Raw genomic sequence first — 21,247 nt, forward strand, 5'->3', positions numbered from 1 at the left:
GTTCAGTGGGAGAATTCTTGCCTGCTGTGCAGGAGACCCGGGTTCTATTTCCAGTCTACGCACTCCCCAAAATGCAAACAAACAAGCCAGACAAATAAACAAAAAAACAAGCACAAAGTCAACAAATGCTGCTGTGCAATAATGGGATATTCACACAGAAAAATAATGAAATGTGACCCTGCCATTCAGCATGCAAAAAAAAAAAAAGCTAGTGATAAAGTTCAAGGAAATGCCAACTTAATTTGCTACTTAAAAATTAAAATATTCCAAAATGGAAAGCCACGTTTATAATACAGATGAAAGAAATTACATTTTACTTAAGCAACTTTTAGGTACACAAAGGATTGATAAATATCTAAATTGATTGGTTGATGAAAATTATGAAATAACTCATAGAGGAAAAATATACATCGGTAAAACTTTGTGAAAGTATATGTTTTCATTAATAATTTTAAAAAAGAAAATAGAAATGAAACTGTTTTTCTCTTTACAAATGGACAACTTAAAAATGTTAGAATTTTTTATATGGGCTTGAAATATATATTGCTTTTCGGGTGTTTTGGTATAGTGTTTTAATGGGCCAATTTAGTCATCTGTATCCAGAACATTAAAATTGTTTTTGCTTTTGGTTCAAGAATCCCATTCTCATGTATTTTTTTAAAGTAATAATAAGAAATGAGTTAAACATAATTACAAAACAGGATCATTACATGCAGTGCACATATAAAAACTGGGAGGGGAATTTGAATTAAAAATTTGAATACCAGTCTTGAATGAGAAAATGCAATTTTGGAAATAATATGTACTGAAATATCTTTCATAGTATTATTTAAAATGTCAAAACATTAGGAGTCTAAATATCTAAAAGTAGTAAAATATGCTACCACTAATATATAGTTTTACTCAGTATGTAAAACAAATTCTGGGAGAGTATGCCAAAATTTTACCAATGGCTATCTACGGAATATGGAATTCATTTAATTTAATAAAGATATGATTTTTCAGACTTTTCACAATGATCATGTATTGGGCTTATAATTAGAAAACAAATATATAAAGCTTAAAAATGTGAAACAGGTAATAACAGGATACTATGAACAACTTTACGCTAATAAATACAACAATTTAGAAGAAATGGACAGGTTCCTGGAAAGACATGAACAACCAACTTTGACTCAAGAAGAAATAGACGACCTCAACAAACCAATCACAAGTAAAGAGATTGAATTAGTTATTCAAAAGCTCCCTAAAAAGAAAAGTCCAGGACCAGACGGCTTCACATGTGAATTCTATCAAACATTCCAGAAAGAAGTAGTACCTACTCTCCTCGAACTCTTCAACATAATCGAAGTGGAGGGGAAACTACCTAATTCATTCTATGAAGCCAACATCACCCTCATACCAAAACCAGGCAAAGATATTACAAAAAAAGAAAACTACAGACCAATCTCTCAAATGAATACAGATGCAAAAATCCTCAATAAAATTCTAGCAAATCGTATCCAACAACACATTAAAAGAATTATACATCATGACCAAGTAGGATTCATCCCAGGTATGCAAGGATGGTTCAACATAAGAAAATCAATTAATGTAATACACCATATCAACAAATCAAAGCAGAAAAATCACATGATCATCTCAATTGATGCAGAGAAGGCATTTGACAAGATTCAACATCCTTTCCTGCTGAAAACACTTCAAAAGATAGGAATACAAGGGAACTTCCTTAAAATGATAGAGGGAATATATGAAAAACCCACAGCTAATATCATCCTCAATGGGGAAAAATTGAAAACTTTCCCCCTAAGATCAGGAACAAGACAAGGATGTCCACTATCACCACTATTATTCAACATTGTGTTGGAAGTTCTAGCCAGAGCAATTAGGCAAGAAAAAGAAATACAAGGCATCAAAATTGGAAAGGAAGAAGTAAAACTATCACTGTTTGCAGACGATATGATACTATATGTAGAAAACCCAGAAAAATCCACAACAAAATTACTAGAGCTAATAAATGAGTACAGCAAAGTAGCAGGCTACAAGATCAACATTCAAAAATCTGTAGCTTTTCTATACACTAGTAATGAACAAGCTGAGGTGGAAATCAAGAAACGAATCCCATTTACAATCGCAACTAAAAGAATAAAATACCTAGGAATAAATTTAACCAAAGAGACAAAAAACCTATATAAAGAAAACTACAAAAAACTGTTAAAAGAAATCACAGAAGACCTAAATAGATGGAAGGGCATACCGTGTTCATGGATTGGAAGACTAAATATAGTTAAGATGTCAATCCTACCTAAATTGATTTACAGATTCAATGCAATACCAATCAAAATCCCAACAACTTATTTTTCAGAAATAGAAAAACCAATAAGCAAATTTATCTGGAAGGGCAGGGTACCCCGAATTGCTAAAAACATCTTGAGGAAAAAAAACGAAGCTGGAGGTCTCGCGCTGCCTGACTTTAAGGCATATTATGAAGCCACAGTGGTCAAAACAGCATGGTATTGGCATAAAGATAGATATATCGACCAATGGAATCGAATAGAGTGCTCAGATATAGACCCTCTCATCTATGGACATTTGATCTTTGATAAGGCAGTCAAGTCAACTCACCTGGGACAGAACAGTCTCTTCAATAAATGGTGCCTAGAGAACTGGATATCCATATGCAAAAGAATGAAAGAATGGGCGGGCCGCGGTGGCTCAGCGGGCAAGGTGCTTGCCTGCTATGCCGGAGGACCTCGGTTCGATTCCCGGCCCCAACCCATGTAACAAAAACGGAGAAACAGAATACAATAAAAAACAAGAGGGTGTTTAAGGATGTTTCCCTTTCTTCCTTCCTTCCTTCCTTCTATCCTTCCTTCCTTCTCTCTGTCTTTCCTTTAAAAAAAAAAAAAAAAAAAAAAAAAAAAAAAAAAAAAAAAAAAAGAATGAAAGAAGACCCATCTCTCACACCCTATACAAAAGTTAACTCAAAATGGATCAAAGATCTAAACATTAGGTCTAAGACCATAAAACAGTTAGGGGAAAATGTTGGGAGATATCTTATGGATCTTACAACTGGAGGTGGTTTTATGGACCTTAAACCTAAAGCAAGAACACTGAAGAAGGAAATAAATAAATGGGAGCTCCTCAAAATTAAACACTTTTGTGCATCAGAGAACTTCATCAAGAAAGTAGAAAGACAGCCTACACAATGGGAGACAATATTTGGAAATGACATATCAGATAAAGATCTAGTATCCAGAATTTATAAAGAGATTATTCAACTCAACAACAAAAAGACAGCCAACCCAATTACAAAATGGGAAAAAGACTTAAACAGACACCTACCAGAAGAAGAAATACGGATGGCCAAGAGGCACATGAAGAGATGCTCAATGTCCCTGGCCATTAGAGAAATGCAAATCAAAACCACAATGAGATATCATCTCACACCCACCAGAATGGCCATTATCAACAAAACAGAAAATGACAAGTGCTGGAGAGGATGCGGAGAAAGAGGCACACTTATTTACTGTTGGTGGGAATGTCAAAGGGTGCAACCACTGTGGAAGGCAGTTTGGCGGTTCCTCAAAAAGCTGAATATAGAATTGCCATACGACCCAGCAATACCATTGCTAGGTATCTACTCAAAGGACTTAAGGGCAAAGACACAAACGGACATTTGCACACCAATGTTTATAGCAGCATTATTTACAATTGCAAAGAGATGGAAACAGCCGAAATCTCCATCAACAGAAGAGTGGCTAAACAAACTGTGGTATATACATACGATGGAATATTATGCAGCTTTAAGACAAGATAAACTTATGAACCATGTAATAACATGGATGGACCTAGAGAACATTATGCTGAGTGAGTCTAGCCAAAAACTAAAGGACAAATACTGTATGGTCCCACTGATGTGAACGGACATTCGAGAATAAACTTGAAATATGTCATTGGTAACAGAGTTCAGCAGGAGTTAGAAACAGGGTAAGACAATGGGTAATTGAAGCTGAAGGGATACAGACTGTGCAACAGGACTAGATACAAAAACTCAAAAATGGACAGCACAATAATACCTAATTGTAAAGTAATCATGTTAAAATACTGAATGAAGCTGCATCTGAGCTATAGGGTTTTTTTTGTTTTTGTTTGCTTGTTGGTTTGTTTGTTGTTGTTGTTTTTTACTATTACTACTACTTTTATTTCTTTTCTTTATATTAACATTTTATATCTTTTTCTGTTGTGTTGCTAGTTCCTCTAAACCGATGCAAATGTACTAAGAAACAATGATCATGCATCTATGTGATGATGTTAAGAATTACTGAGTGCATATGTAGAATGGTATGATTTCTAAATGTTGTGTTAATTTCTTTTTTTTTTTCTTTCCGTTAATAAAAAAATAAAAAAAAAATGTGAAACAATCAAGATTTTGGTCTAGATATAGTCAGCCTTAAATAGTGCAACTTGAATATACACGATTAGACAGTTCCTTTTTAAACTGTCTAGGAAATTGCCGTTGGTTTATGAAATGACTGAAGATGAATTGGTGTTTACTGGTAAATCTACAAATGACTATCCATATCATTTTGTGGACTAAGAACTTATTTATTCTTAATTTATTTTATAGATGATAAACTGAGGCTCTGTCAAATAACTTACTAGTTCAAAACTATATAGTTACTTAATGGCAAAGTGAGAATTTGAAACCACACCATCTATCTGCTATTTAGGTATCCAATTCATAATTTGATGCTGTATCATAATTATAAATATTTTAACAGGTAAATGAAACAAAAAAATAATTAATTAAAATGTACTTATTGCACTTTAAAATTACATGGCAAAATTAGGTTCTAAGAATGAATTAAAAGTAACACATAAAGAGGAAATAATCCTAACAAACTTGAAGATTTGTAAAAAATGCTTAGTAAAAGAAAAATGACCAGTACATTAAAACAAAAAGTAGAAAAACATTTAATATTTTAAAAGGACAAACGTGGCAAGCCTAGGAATTCAATGGATTATATATAGAATACCCTCACTTCAAGCAATGAATGCATTCCAAAATTAACAATATTGACAATGAGAGGCTTCACCATATTAGCAGTGGGAATCCTATTAAAAAATTGCAGAGAGCCATTTATGAGTGTTCCTATTCTTTAGAGGGCAGCAAAAATGCTGCAACCTCTGGGAAGCCTGATAGTTTTATAACTAGCTGTATGCAGTTCAGCATTATCCACCCCTCAGTCACTAATGGATCATTGTTATGATTCTGCCCATCTCCCATTCCCATCAATTCTATTACATAATATGTTTCTTCATTATAAACTGTAAATCATGAAATGACCCTCTATACAAAGATTAAATGAAATATACAAGAGTTAAATTTTTAAAGTTTTTTTTGTCATTTGTTTTATGTATACTTAAAGTCAAACTTTGGGGAACTCTGATAAAAATACATCTTTGTCACTAGAATGTCACTGCACATTCATTCTTCCCATGAAAGGAGGGTCAAATAATATCTTATTATCCTTTATATTTACCACTGCATGCTTTAATCATTTTGGTTACCCTGAATTGATATGCAAAGCCATGACCAATAATTTAAAAATAAATAAAAAGCATATAACAATTATATAGGAGAGGAGAAAGGGGTAACAACTTTGGTAAGGGTAGTCAGAAAGTTAGAAAAAAGGATCTGTATGGGGTCCTAAAGTAGAAATGTACTACAGGGACAAGAGAAACGAAGGGTTACACTTGCTTCACTCCAATCACTGTCCTTTACCTGCAAGCAAGGGCTGTCCAATAATTTGAAATTTAGGTGCATGAGAATCAGTGAGATCTAGACTTTTGCATCATCAGTAATCCAACATTCTTCCCTTAATTGATTAGCCTTTGCCTGGGTTATTTAGACCTGGGGCTTTTCAGGGAGGAAGGATGACATTATCTGTTCTACATCTGAAACTGGTTTACATGTGCCCAAAACCAGCCTGGAGACGTCCAAATCCCTTTTGTCTCTGAGTGAATCAGAAATAAACGTGGGTGATGAACCTGATCACTACATCATCACAAAGCAAATATTCTCATTCTTGTGAAAGGATCTCTGTCATTTTTTGCAGGACAAGAAGGAAAAATAGCCATCATTGTTCCTTTTCTCCTGGGTACTATAAACATTTTTTTTTCTATTCTTCTAAATTAAGAAAAATCACAGCAGCAGAGAAGATGATTTAACCTTCTCCCAACCCCATTCACAACCTATCTTCATTTCCTTCCTTATTGAATTTCCTAAACTCTGTTTTCCTGTGGTCATTTCCTTTATGGAATTTTTATGATTTTAATATTTTAATCAAGCTTGAAGGATTGCATGCATTCCATTCTCTCTCCACGCTAAATCCACTGATGGGAGTTTTTGCAGTCATTTTGTCCTCTTTGATTATTTTGTATATTTAGGCGGAATGGTTTAGAGAATGAGCCAGGAAGAACTCTAAGCTGAATCCTGAATCTGATATTTACATGGTTTTCATATTGAACAAGTTGTTGAAGCTCAGTGAGTCACAGTCTCTTCATTTGTGAAATGAGACCCACGTTAATTATAACATAGGATTAAGGTCAAAGCATAAGAGATAATATGTTAAAGACTATATAAATATTCAATAAATAATAGACTTTATGTGGTAGACAGTTTGATAGAATGAAGAAAATCATAGGCTTTAGAATCATTTTTCCTTTTAAATGGGATAGGATTATTAATTATCCTTGTGCAAATCACTTATCATTCCTTAGCCTTCCTCGTCAGCCATAAAATGGGTATGAGAAATGTAAAGCTCCTACCTTGACAGTGCAACAATATAGCAAATACATTTATAACTGTTATTGCTCATTGTTTAAATCTCTTTTGAGTTGACTTTTTAAAACATTTAAATTCATCCATAATCATTTTCTTGCATTTCGCATCTTTATTACCACACTTATAGACTGTTTTTGTGTTAAGGTTAACCATAGAACAAAACAGTCCCTTATATGCCACATATTTCCCTCTTAAGAATGGAACAGTCTGTGCACCAGAAGTATTTTTAAAAGTCATCCGTAAATAATTATTGTATTTCCTTATTCTTTTAATTCAGTGGGTAAGCCCAAGGCAAAGTGATAACCTACTGGATGATGTGTCAAAGGCTAGAAATGATTTGCTGTGAGTGAGAAAGGGAATATAATTTTCACTTGAGTTGGCAAGTTGGCAAGTTTGTGTGCTTTGAATTTAGGTAGTTCTTGGAATTGCAGCTCTACCATTTTCTGCATTTATGATTTTGCCTGTTTAACTTAGCCATGCTGTTTCTCAGTTTCTCCATCTATAAAATCCCAGGTAAAGATATTCTTTAATACCGAATACAATATTATATATGCATTAACTTTATTTTCTATTAGAGGATATCAAATATATATAAATAAAAAGTCACAAGTATAGTGAATGAAAATAAGTTTCCTCTTGAAAATTTAATCTGAACATTTAATTTGATGGTAGTGGTTGAGAGGGTAATGGTTAAGATTTCTTAAAGGGCTGAGAAAATAATTATATACTATCAAGGGTATATGATAATAGGAGTGGGTGCATAAAAGACAGACATTTGCCATCAATAACCCCCTAACCTCCTTCATGGTAACACTCAATGAAAATTGTTATCATCATCATTGTTATTGTTGAAATACAATAAATGATTACGTGAGGTTTTTCTGTGTTTTAATGAATAGTACCTAAGTTGAATAGTTACTCATCAGTTTTCATACAGTTGCCAAAATAAATTAAATTATATTTCTTATTTATGAATTTGATATTTCTTTATCTCTTAAGTTTTACAAATTAGAAAGTTGCTTATGACTTGGGAAAAAGTAGGCTCTGAAATTTCAGATATTAGTATGTCTGAACTTAACAGTTTAAGGTAAAATTTGGATTTCTAAATCATTTTGGAATTGAGGTTCTCTTTTAGTTTTTATATTTTTCTTTTGTACAGAAAACCTATTGTTATCACTATTCTAAAATTAGTTGCTTTTTTTTCCCTTTTTTTTTTTTTTCATGGGCAGGCACCTGGAATTGAACCTGAGTCTCTGGCATGGCAGGCAAGAACTCTGCCACTGAGCCACCATGGCCCGCCCAACATTTTTGCTGTTTTTAAAATGTATTTAAAAAAAATTTTTACCGAACTATCTTCATGTACCATACAGTCCATCCAAAGTAGGCAGTCAGTGGCTCACTATATCATTAAATAGTTGTGTATTCATCACCATAATCATGTTTTAGAACATTTACATCACTCCAGAAAAATAAATAAAAAAGAAAAAGAAAACACCATATATATATCCCATGCCCCTTGCCCCTCCCTCTCATTGGCCACTAGTATTGCAATTCTACCCAATTTTTATACCCCTTGCACCCCCAAATTATTTATTTATATGTTTTTTAGCCTTAATTTTTTTACTCCATTGTCCATACCCCGGATAAAGGGAGCATCAGCCACAACATTTTCACAATCACACAGTCACATTGTAAAAGCTACATCGTTATGCAATCATCTTCAAGAATCAAGGCTACTGGAACACAGCTCAACACTCTCAGGTATTTCCTTCCAACCACTCTAATACACCATAAACTAAAAAGGAATATCTATATAATACCTAAGAAAACCTCCAGGATAACCTCTTGACTCTGAAATCTCTCAGCCACTGAAACTTTATTTTGTCTCATTTCTCTTTTCCCTCCTTTGGTCAAGAAGGCTTTCTCAATTCCTTGATGCCTGGTCCTGGCTTATCCCAGAAGTTCTGTCCCACATTGTCAAGGAAATGTACACCCCTGGGAATCCATGTCCTGCGTAGTGGGGAGGGCAGTCAGTTCACCTGCCAAGTTGGCTTAGAGAGAGAGGCTGCATGTGAGCAACTAAAGAGGTTCTCTGGGGGATGACTTTTAGGCATAATTGTAGGTAGGCTTTGCAAGAATAAGTTTCACAGGGATGAGCCCCAAGATCAAGGGCTCAGCCTATTGAATTGGCTGCTTGTGAGAATTTCAAAAATTACCCAGGTAGGGAAGTTTAATATTTCTTCCTTTCTACTCAGTCCCTCCAGGGGGCTTTGCAAATACTTTTTATTTTCTAAAGTATTGCAGATTACTCTGCTATGTATAAGTGCATCATATTGACTTGTACAAATCCACAAGATCTCACTCCCTATTCAAAATTCTATGTAATTGTGATGTTTGAATTAACTCATTATATAAGTTAAATTAGCGTGCTACCAAAAATATTAATTTTGTACCAGCTGAACATCTTTTCCGAATTTAGAAATAGTAGTTACAACTCCAAAATAGATGTGACTTCTGTAAGAGCTTACAATCTAGGACACATTACAATATACCTTAACCTGATAACCTATGCTCTTGATTTCAATTCTCCAAGTTTTTATATTATAGTTAGTCCATATGAGTGAAGCATGATAATATTTGTCTTTTTTTGTTTGATATTTCACTCAACATATTATCCTCGATGTTCATTCACCTACTTGTATGCTTCATTCTTTCTGCAGACACTCAGTAATTCATTATATGTATACATCACAGTTTCCCCTTACATTCCTCAGTCCATTACAAATTGTCAACACTGCCACCAAAAATGCAAGTGTGCAAATGCCCATTTGTGTCCCCACTCTCAGTTCCTCCAGGTATATACCTAGCAACGGGGTTGCAGAATCATATGGCAACCCTACTCCTAGCTTCCTGTGGAACCACTACACTTGGGCTACACCGTTCTACTTCCTTACCAAAAGTGAATAGGTTCACCTATTTTTGCACATTTTCTCCATCACCTGTATCTCTCTATTCATTCTTAAGCAGTTTTGTTTGTACATCATACGATCCAACTAAGTAAAAAATCAATAGTTCCTGGAATAATCACATAGCCATGGCTTTGCCGCCACAATCTATATGAGGACATTTCCTTTTCTTCTGCAAAAAATCCTATACTCCTCCCCCATATCATACACTTATTGGCATTTAGTTTTGGCATATTGCCTTTATTACATTCAATGTAAGAATATTGCAATGTACTGTTAACTACAGACCCTAGCTTGCACGGATTGTATATTTTTCTGTATACTATCCCATTTCAACACCATGCAATGTTGAATTTCATTTGTTCTCCCTTATGTAAAAAAGATTCTAATATTTGTCCATTTAATCACTTTCGTCCTTGCTAAGCATCACTAAGTCATACCATCTCAGTCTTTATCCTCTATCTTTCCTTCTGGTGTCATACATGCCCTCAGCCCTTCTTCCTCAGCCATACTTACACTCAGCTTCATTAAATATACTTATATTATTGTGCTACCATCAGACAGTGCTATGCTATTCATTGCTAAATCTTTATAATCAGTCCTTTTGCACAGTTTTTACTTCTTTAGCGCCAAATGCCCAATCTCTCTTTCTATCTCCTGAAAATTTGTGTTCTTAATTTTAACTTTTCAAAATTCATTCATTAATGTCAGTTCATATTAGTAAGATAATACAGTATTTGTCCTTTGTTTCTGGCTAATTTCACTCAGCATAATGTCCTCAATGTTTACCCACATTGTTACATGCTTCATGAAGTTGCAAAATGTTCCATCATATGCTTGTTTAGCAAATCGTCCATTAATGTCATTGGGACTGTTTTCATCTCTTGGCAATTGGAAATAATGCCACTATAAATATTGTTGTGCAAGTGTCCGTTTGTGTCCTTGCCTTCAGTAACTGTGACTAAATACCTAGTAATGGGATGGCTGAATCTTAGGGCAGTTCTGTACTTAGCTGCCTGAAGACCCACCAAACTGTCTTCCAGTGCAGTTGTACCATTCTACATTCCCATCAAGAGTTAATAAGTGTGTCTCTTTTACCACATCCTTTCCAGCACTTGTCATTTTCTAAGTTTTTGATAATGGTCATTCTAGTGGGTATTAAAAGATAACTCACTGTTTTTTTTGTTTTTTTTTTTTAATTTTCATTTTTTTGGGTGCGTGGTCTGGGAATTGAACCCGGGTCTCCCATATGGAAGACAAACATTCTGCCACTGAACCACCCATGCACCCTCACTGTGGTTTTGATTTACATTTTCTAATAGCCAGTGAAGCTGAACATCTTTTCATATGCTTTTTAGTCATTTGTGTTTCCTTTCCTGAAAAGTGTCTATTTACGTCTTTTGCCCAATTTTAATTGGGTTTTTCTTTTTTGTTGTTGTATTTTTATATTTATATATTCTGGATATTAAACCCTTATCTCATATGTGGTTTCCAAATATTGTATCCCATTGCATAGGCTGTCTTTTTACTTTCCTGACAAAGTTCTTTGATGCACAAAAGTGTTTAATTTTGCAGAGATCCCATTTATCTATTTATTTTTTCATTGCTCATGCTTTTATCTTAATGTCTAGGAAACCACCTCCTTCACAAGATTGATGTTTCCTTCTAAAAGTTTTATGGTCTTAGTTCTAATGTTTAGATCTTTGATCCATTTTGAATTAATTTTTGTATAGGGTGTGAAATGTCAGTCCTCTTTCCTTCTATTGCATATGGATGTCCAGTTCTGTAAACGCCATTTATTGAAGAGGCTGCTCTGTCCCAGTGGGTTGGCTTGACTACCTTATCAAAGATCAATTGTCCATAGATGAGAGGGTCTGTTTCTGAGCACTCAGTTCAATTTCACTGGTCTATCCATCTTCATCCAGTACCATGCTGCTTTGAGTATGTAGCGTTGTAATATGATTTAAAGTCAGGAAGTGTGAGATCTCCCTCTTCGTTTTTCTTTCTCAAGGTATTTTTAGCTGTTTGGGGCACCCTGCCCTTCCCAAAAAATGGTTATTGGTTTTTCTATTCCTGCAAAGTACGTTGTTGAGATTTTAATTGCTATTGCATTGAATCTATAAATAAATTTGGAGTAGAATTGACATGTTAACTATATTTAGTCTTTCAGTCCATGAACATGGTATGCCTGTGCATTTATTTAGGTTTTCCATAATTTCTTACAGCAGTTTCTTGTAGTTTTCTGTGTATATGTGTTTTGTGATTGAGTTAAGTTTATTCCTAAATATTTGTTTCTTTTGGTTACTATTGTTAATGGAATTTTTTTCTTAATTTCTCCTCAGGTTGCTAATTATTAGTGCATAGAAATACTACTGATTTTGGGGTGTTTATCTTGAATCCTGCCATTTTGCTGTGCTGATTTATTAGCTCTGATAGCTTTGCTGTCAATTTTTCGGGATTCTCAACATAGTATCACATCATCTTCAAACAGTGAAAGTTTTATTTCTTCCTTTCCAATTTGGATGTCTTTTATTTTTCTTGTCTAATTACTCTGGCTATCATTTACAGAACAGTGTTGAATAACAGTGGCGAGACTAGGCATCCTTGTTTTGTTCCTGATCTTAGAGGGAAAGCTTTCTGTCTTTCCCCATTGACTATGATGTTACCTGTGGGTTTTTGTATATTCCCTTTATCATGTTAAGGAAGTTCCCCTCTTTTCCTATCTTTTGAAATGTTTTCATCAAGAAAGGATGTTGAATTTTGTCAAATGCCTTTTCTACATCGATTGAGGTGATCATGTGGTTTTTCCACTTTGATTTATTGATGTGGTCTTTTACATTAATTGATTTTCTTATGTTGAACCAACCTTGCACATCTGGAATAAATTCCACTTGTTCATGGTGTATAATTTTTCTAAATGTGCTGATAGATTTAATTTTCAAGCATTTTTTAAAGGATTTTTGCACCTGTGTTCATTAAAAAAATTGACCTGTAACTTTTTTCCTTGTATCTTTGTGTTGCTTTTGTATTAAGGTGATGTTGGCTTCATAGAATGAATTAGGTAGCCTTACCTTCTCTTCAATTTTTTTGAAGATTTTGAGCAGGATTAGTACTAATTCTTTCTTGAATGCTTGGAAGAATTCACATGTGAAACCATTTGGTCCTTGACTTTTCTTTCTTTTTTTTTTTTTTTGGAGCTATTCAGTCTCTTTTCTTGTAATTGGTTTGTTGATGTCCTGTATTTCTTCTTGAGACAATGTTGGTTCTTCATGTTTTTCTAGGATGTTGTCCATTTCATCTACATTGTCTAGTTTATTAGCATATATTGCTCATGTATCCTCTCATTGCCTCATTTTTTTTCTGTAGGGTCAGTAGTTATGTCCTCTCTCCTATTTCTGATTTTATTTAATTGCATTGTCTCTCTTTCTTATTCAGCCTAGCTAATGGTCTATCAATTCTATTGATTTTCTCAAAGAACCAACTTACAAAGTTTTTTTCTCTATTGTTTTCATGTTATCAATTTCATTTATTTCTTCTCTAATCTTCATTATTTGTTTCCTTTTGTTTTCTTTGGGGTTAGTTTGCTGTTTTTTCTCTAGTTCCTCCAGGTGAACAGTTAATTCCATGATATGATTTTTGCTCTTTTTTCTTCTTCTTCTTCTTCTTTTTTTTATATAGGTATTTAGGGCAATATTTCCCTCTCAGCACTACCTTTGCTGTATTGTATAAGTTTTGATACATTGTGTTTTCATTTCAGTTGCCTTGAGATATTTACTGATTTTTCTTGTAATTTCTTCCTTGACCCATTGGTTGTTTAGTGTGGATTGTTTAGCCTCCATATATCTGTGAATTTTCTAGTCCCCTGCCTGTTATTGATTTTTAACTTCATTCCATTATGATCCAAGAATAGGTTTTGTATAATTTCAATCTTTTTAAATTTATTGAGACTTGCTTTGTGACCCAGCATATATATGGTCTGTCTTTGAGAATGATCCATGAGCACTTGAGAAGAGTGTATCCTTCTGTTGTGGGGAGTAATGTGCTGTAAATATCATGAAATCTAATTCATTTATCATATTATTCAAAATGTCTGTTTCCTTATTTCCTGTCTGGATGTTTATCCATTGATAAGAGCAGTGTATTGAAGCCTCCAACTATTACTGCAGAGTTGTCTACTTCTCCCTTCTGTGTTGTCAGTGTTTTCCTCATGTATTTTGGGGCACTCTGGCTCAGTGCATAAGTATTTAGGATTATTGTGTTTTATTAATGAGTTGTTCCTTTTATTAATACATAGTGTCCTTCTTTGTCTCTCTTAATTGTTTTACATTTGAAGTGTAATTTGTCAGGTATTAGTATAGCTATCCCCACTCTTTTCTGGTTGTTCTTTGCATGAAATACCTTTTCCCACCCTTTCAATTTCAATCTGTTTTTGCAGTCTCTTACAGACACCATATAGATGAGTGCTGTCATTTAATCTGTTCTGCCAGTCTATGTCTTGTGATTGGGGAGTTTAATCCATTAATATTTAATGTTATTACTATAAAGGCAGTACTCTTCTACATTTTGTCTTTTGGATTTTATATGTCATATCTTATTTTTTTCTCTTTTTACCTCTACTGATAGTCTGCATTTCTACAGTCTTCTCCAGACCTCTCTCTCCTATCTTTTCCTATCTGCCTGTAGTGCCCCCTTTAGTATTTCTTGTAGAGCCAGGAGCTGGTCTCTTAGTCACTAACTCTCTCAGTGACTGTTTGCCTGAAAGTATTTTAGACTTCCCTTCATTTTTGAAGGACAGTTTTGCTGGATATTAAATTCTTAGTTGGCAGTTTTTCTCTTTCAGAATGTTAACTATATCATACCATTGCATTCTTGCCTCTATGGTTTTGCTGAGAAACTCGCACGTAGTCTTTTGAGCTTCCCTTTTATGTGATGAAATGCTTTGCTGTTGTTGTTTTCAGAATTCTCTCTTTGTCTTTGACATTTGACAATCTGATTATTAAATGTATTCGAGTAAGTCTATTTGGATCTATTGTATTTAGTGTATTCTGTGCTTCTTTGATTTGTAATTTTATGTCTTCCATAAGAGTTGGGAAATTTTCAGTGATTAATTCTTCCATTTTTTTTCTGCCCCTTTTCCCTTCTCTTCCCTTCTGTAACACCCATAACCTATATATTCATGGCCCTCATTTTATCATTCAGTTCCCTGAGACCCTGTTCATATTTTTCCATTCTTTTCCCTATCCTTTCTTTTACATGTAAGACTTCAGATGTCCTGTCCTGTAGTTCACTAGTCCTTTCTTCTGCCTGTTCAAATCTGCCATTGTACATCTCTTTGTTTTTTTATGTGCCTTTCATTCCCATAAGTTCTGTGATTTGTTTTTTACAAACTTCTGCGTTCTTCTTTACATTTTCCATGTCTTCTCTATAGCTTTCATTTCTTTTTCCATATCCTCCCTTACCTTGTTGATTTGATTTTGATGTGATTTTGTATGTCTGTTCAAACATCCTTAATTAGTTGTTTCATCTCCTGAATATCATTTGGAATGTTGGTTTTTTCCTTTGACAGGGCCTTATCTTCCATTTTTCTAGTATGACTGGTTATTTTTTTGCTGGTGTGTAGGCATTTGATTTCCTTAATTAATTTAATCTGGAGATTGTTTTCTCACTCTTTTATCTATGGTTTTCTTAATGGTTGGCTTTGTTCTCTATCTGTTCTTTGGTGTTCATTTCAACTAATTTTAGACCTCTAGCATAGCTTTTGTTTAACTGATCAGAATTTTTCAGATCTTGTGTTTCTGGTTCTTTCCCTGCCTATGTGGAACCTTTTTTAAGCAGGGTCTCCTCAGGTATGATTGACCCCAGTCAGATTTTCCCAAACTGGACAGGTCCATGTCTCAGGAGGAGGGTATAGTCAGTATCAAGTTTCCCTGAAAGTTGAGGCCCAGTAGGTTGTCAGACTTTCCTATGAAGCCTCTAGGCTCTGTGCTCTTCCTATCCTGCCCAGCAAAGGGGTACTTTTTAACCTGCAGCTTCCCACCAGCATCAAGTGATGTGATGCCTTTAATTCTCAGCAGCCCCCACCTGCCAGGGGCATGCTTGAGACAGGGGCTGAGGTAGAACGCAGGCTAGGGTTGCTTCAGTTTTCCATTCCCTGGGGCCTGAATTCCCTGAAAGAGGACCACCCCTTGAGTGGGAAAGATATGCTCTTTAGGGAATTATCTCCCCTATTTGATTCATTAGTTTATCTCTCAGACCTGTTTTAAGTCAGCCCTTGCCTGGGTCCCGCTGGCAATTAAGAATATCTGGAACTTTCTCTTATGAGCCATTTAGAATAGTTTAAAATAAAATAATTCCCTTTTCAGAGTCAGTCCCTGGACCCTGTGGTTCTGGTTCTCTGGGCTTGGCAGACTCCAAAATCCTCTGGATTTATTCTATTATATTCCATTTCACTTTTTTTTTTTTGTCACCCTGCCTCTTCTCTGCTAGGATTCAAACCACAATTGGAACTTGGCTGAGCTACCTTCCCTTGCTGCCAGTAGAAACTACTTAAGAAGTGCCTGTTAGGGTTAGTGAATTATCCCCATTCCTGAATAGTACTTTGTCTCTCAGATGTACCTTAATTCCACCCTTGCCTGGGGTATTGCTGAAGCCTGAGAATGCCTGCAGTTCCATCTACTGGGCTGTCAAGAGGTAAAAGAGAGAGAGTGAGAGAGACAAAGAAACAGAACACCTTTTCAGAACCAAATTCCTTTCCCCCCAGGCTTGCCAGTCAAGACCCAGAGCTGGTACACAGCTCTCTATACCCCCAGACTCTATGTGCCCCCTTTTCGCCAGGTCCATCACTTTTCCAGTATTTTGTGCTGTCCAACTCAAAAAGCCTCTCTTGCTGTAGTTTTAATTTTTTTTTTCCTCTTTAGCCTGGCCCCCTCTTGGCTGGGGCAAAAACTCCTAATTCCTTTAGTGCTTGCTCCAAGTTTACTTGTGCTCAGGGCCTGTTTATAGCAGTCCAAATTTGTTTGTGAAATAATTTTGCATTTGGAGCTTGGTTGACCTCATTCCTTGCTTCTAGTAGAGTCTGTTTCTTTTTCCCTGAGGAAACCAGCCTGCCGTGCCCATAGGAAAGGTCACCAGCTTCCGGAGCTTGGGAGACTTACAGTTCTGTATAAGATCTCAGTCATTTCACCTGCTCCAGACTAATGTACAGTGTGTCTGGTTATAGACATCCCCCCAGCATTTGTTCTGTACAGTTCCTGTCTGTTTACTAGCTGCCCAGGAGGACGAACTAAATTACACACCCTATTATGCCACCATCTTACCCGTTGTTCTAGTTGTATTTTTTTAGTTGCATTTTTTTTATGAATGAAAAATAGAAACTATATTAAATATAATGGTTGTACAACTTCCACAGGTTGACCTATGAGCACATGAAAAACCAAAATAGAATTCTAGGTTGATTCAAAAAGAAGCCATAGTGCAGACACATCAATCAGGCCCTAACTCTATGGTTAACATGTATTTTCTTGCTGACTTTAGAATCCATTTTTGAGATAAATATTTGGATATAGGTTACCATTCATTACTTTAAAATTTTCAGTTCTACGCCAGTTGTGCATCAATATTACCATATAAATTATATCTGTTATTACTTTTGTTTGAGTGGCTGACTTCACCCTAAGACAAATGACGTTTTACTTTTTTTTTTGGAAGTATTTGTTAATGCAACGTGACAAAAAATCATCTGACAGTATTTCAGCTTTTATAAGGAGGTATTTTAATAAAAACAAAATTATTATAGAAGTTAAAGGAAAAATTTTAAAACTACATACCTAATCCTACCATTCTAACCACTAATATAAGTACTTTTGTGTATTACATTCCAATATTTTAGCCTTTTTTGTAGCATTATTTACTTTAGTATTTCTTTCAGCACAGCCTTAGCGTGTGATTTAATCTAACCAAATTCTTAAATGCAAACACATTTTAAAATCTAGAAGAAAAACATTTTCCAGCTATCATTTTTATGCAAGTATAGCTTAAGGACTATTCTTAGACCTTGAAACACATAGATTTGGATACATACATTTTTGTGCATAGTGTATATTGTCACCAATATTTTTTACTAACCAGCCAAGGAAAAGGCATTTAAAAAGTTAGGAGACTCAAACTAATTCAACTCGTGACATACATTTGTATTGGCAATGTCGTGTTAATACAAGAAGAATATGATTAAAACAAAAGGAAACTAATTTTTCCTTTGAAGGAAAGATGTATGGCTGGTGTGTGTAATAAATTTAGGAAAAGCTTCTGATTATGCCTCTAAATGGAAAAAGTTATTATGGTTACAATTGGTCAAGATATAAAGGTTTGCTTGGAAAATAATGCAGGTTACCATCTGTGCCTCATCTCAAAAACTGAGTACCATTTATATTTGCAGTGCTGATTAAAAGCATATTATTTAAGTTAAATTTACAAATCTTACAGTGTTATTTATCCATCAGTTTAATATTCTTCCATACTCTGGTGAGGAAGGATGATAATGAACAGGCGATTGATATATTTTTGGCTCCAATTCCAATTTTTTTATCCTGCTTGTCTGCTAGTGAAATGTCATTGGTGGTTAAAATTTGTGAAGTTTGAAAATAATGACTGATTGCTGAAAGACCCCAGACTAGCTTTTTACATGCTGTTGGGCATGTCTGACAAGGGTCCTGTATTCATTGGATTTTCCAAATGAAACTGGTAAACTTTATTTATTAAAATATAAAATGCAAATAATTTCTGCACAAAATAGAATCTGTTTTTAATACTAAATCCAGTTTTTTTTTTCTTTTTAACTCTTTTAAATAGTCTTAATTTGTCAACAGGTTTGTAAGATCTTGGAGAACAGGTAACACTTCTTTATTCCAATGCCTGCAAAGTGTTCTCCACTTACTAGCTGGTCTATAAATATTTGAATTGCTCAAGGAATGAATGTAAATTTAAAAGAACAAATACTTCATAGAAAAAAGAATGAACCAGTCCCCCCAAAATAAAAGAAATGGTGAAAAAATCTAAGCTGGGGACTCAGATGGTCCTGGATTAAAAACCAGACCTTTACTTCTTACTAAACTTTTGGCTTCAGCCATGTCACTTCATTTTTCCAAACACAAATTTTCTCGTCTGTAATGTGGAAAGGGCGATGACGTCTATGGGAATCAAATGAGATAGTGAGATAATGGCACAATGTTTAAAATTCCATGGAGTATAAACATGAGGATGCTGCTGGCATAGCAAATGCCTTTGGAAAGCAGTGTTCTCAGGCTGATCGTCGTAATTCTCATTTCAGGTGAAGCATACATGCGATTAAGCAAACTCCCCGAAGCAGAGCACTGGTACATGGAATCTTTGAGATCCAAGACTGACCACATCCCTGCACATCTCACCTATGGAAAACTGTTAGCTCTAACAGTGAGTAACCGTCTTCCTCACTCTTGAGAAATTGGTTCTTTCATTATGGAAAAGGGTAGATGGAGGTTGAAGCACTCATTCTGAACCAAATAGCACAAATTGTTAGAAGGTAATGATGATAGTACTAATTTAGAACTCTTACAGAAAAGATAACACATTTTTGTCTATGGACATTGCACTAGATGAGCCGTGAGATATCATGATCCTTGATGTAAGTTAATGGAAATGTATAAATTAAGAGCCCCAAATATATGATTATGTACTGAATAGATTATAATAACCATATTTACGTACGGATGATGTTCTGCAAGCCAATGTTAACTCTGAATTTTCTATAATGTAGAACTAGGTTTGATTATTCCCCAATAGCCAATATCTTATACAACTTTGACCTTGAATCACAGTAGCCTAGAACTCCTAAATGAAGCCATTCTGTAAGAGAAATGGGGCATCATTTGGCCACTTACTATGTGACCAAATTCTGGGAGGCCATAGTTCCATGAAAGAGGTATTAGTCTGAAACATAAGAAATTGCCAGTATTCTACCATTTTTGACCTAGAATATGGTCAAAATTTACTGTAGCCCTATCCAAGTCAGCTTCATTCATATTTCCAAAGTCCGTTCTCTTTTTCAACTTCGTTAACAGTTGCTATTAAATTGCCATAAGAAATGGCAATATCTTACATTTCAAAGCAATATTAATATATTCATTCTATACAGTAGGTAATGATTCAAAAACTTCAGTAAACTTTTTAAAGTAAAGTAATAAGTGGCAGAACTGGCTTCAATTCTAGTCTGAATTTCATATATGTATTTATTTATTTTTTAGTTATGCCATCCGAACTGTCTCCAATATTAATGAAAATAAATAACATTACATAAACACAAAGTAAATGGTCAGAAAGGTTGATTCTTAAGTGAATTTTTGGAACGGTAGTGTCTTTTTTATTTTTTAATGTTTTTACTGAGATGTTTTTCATGCACCACACAATACATCCAAAGTATGCGGTCATTGCCTCACAGTATCATCACATATGTGTATTCATCACGATGATCATTTTTAGAATATTTCTAGCACTTCAGGAAAAGAAAAACAAGGAAAATAAACATACATCCCATACCCTTTACCCCTCCCTCTGACTGCTAGTATTGCAATCTACCCAATTTTTTTTACCCTTCACTCCCTCATTATTTATTTATTTTGTATCCTTATTTTTTTCTCGTGTGTCCATACCCTGTATGAAAGGAACATGATACACAAGGTTTTCACAATTACATGATCACATTATAAAAGCTACATAGTTATACAATCATCTCCAAGAATCAAGGCTACTGGAAAACAATTCAGCAGTTTCAGGTACTTCCCTCTAGCCTCTCCAATACACCATAAACAAAAAAAAAAGCGCTATCTATATAATCCATAAGAATAACTTCTAGGATAACTTCTCAGTTTTGTTCGAAATCTTTTAGCCACTGAAACTTTATTTTATCTAATTTCTGTCTTACCCCTGTTGGTCAAGAAGTCTTCTTTGTCCCATGATGCCAGTTCCCAGGCCATCCGTGGGAGTCATGTCTCATCTTGCCCCAGAGATTTATACCTCTGTGAGTCATGTCCCACATAGGGGGACAGGCAGTGAGTTCAATTGCCGAGTTGGTTTAGAGACAGAGGCCACATGTGAGCAATGTCTCTGGGGGGTGACTCTTATGCATAATTACTCTTATGCATACTTCGCTTATGCATAAGCGAAGTTTAGCTTTGCTTTTGCAGGAATAAATTTCACAGGGGCGAGGCCCAAGATCGAGGGCTCAGCCTATAGAATTGGTTGACCCCACCACTTGTGAGAATATCAGAAATTCTCCAGATGGGGAAGTTGAATATTTTCTCCTTTCTCCCCAGTCTCCCAAGGGGGACTTTGCGAATATTTTTTTATTCTCTGCCTAGATTACTCTGAGATGTATTGAATCATCACACTAATCTATACA

General features: G+C 34.9%; 1 protein-coding gene across 2 annotated transcripts in view; it reads left to right on the forward strand.

The window, feature by feature from the left end:
- The window catches only part of TMTC2 (transmembrane O-mannosyltransferase targeting cadherins 2), a 478,556-nt gene that overhangs the window by 311,866 nt on the left and 145,443 nt on the right, over positions 1 to 21,247 (forward strand). For both annotated transcript variants that reach the window (XM_077111531.1, XM_077111532.1), the window contains one exon: positions 19,142 to 19,263. In XM_077111531.1, the coding sequence (XP_076967646.1) occupies positions 19,142 to 19,263 (122 nt within the window). The remainder of the gene's footprint in view (positions 1 to 19,141; positions 19,264 to 21,247) is intronic.

This window comes from Tamandua tetradactyla, chromosome 7 (assembly GCF_023851605.1).
Source record: "Tamandua tetradactyla isolate mTamTet1 chromosome 7, mTamTet1.pri, whole genome shotgun sequence".
Lineage (NCBI taxonomy): Eukaryota > Metazoa > Chordata > Mammalia > Pilosa > Myrmecophagidae > Tamandua > Tamandua tetradactyla.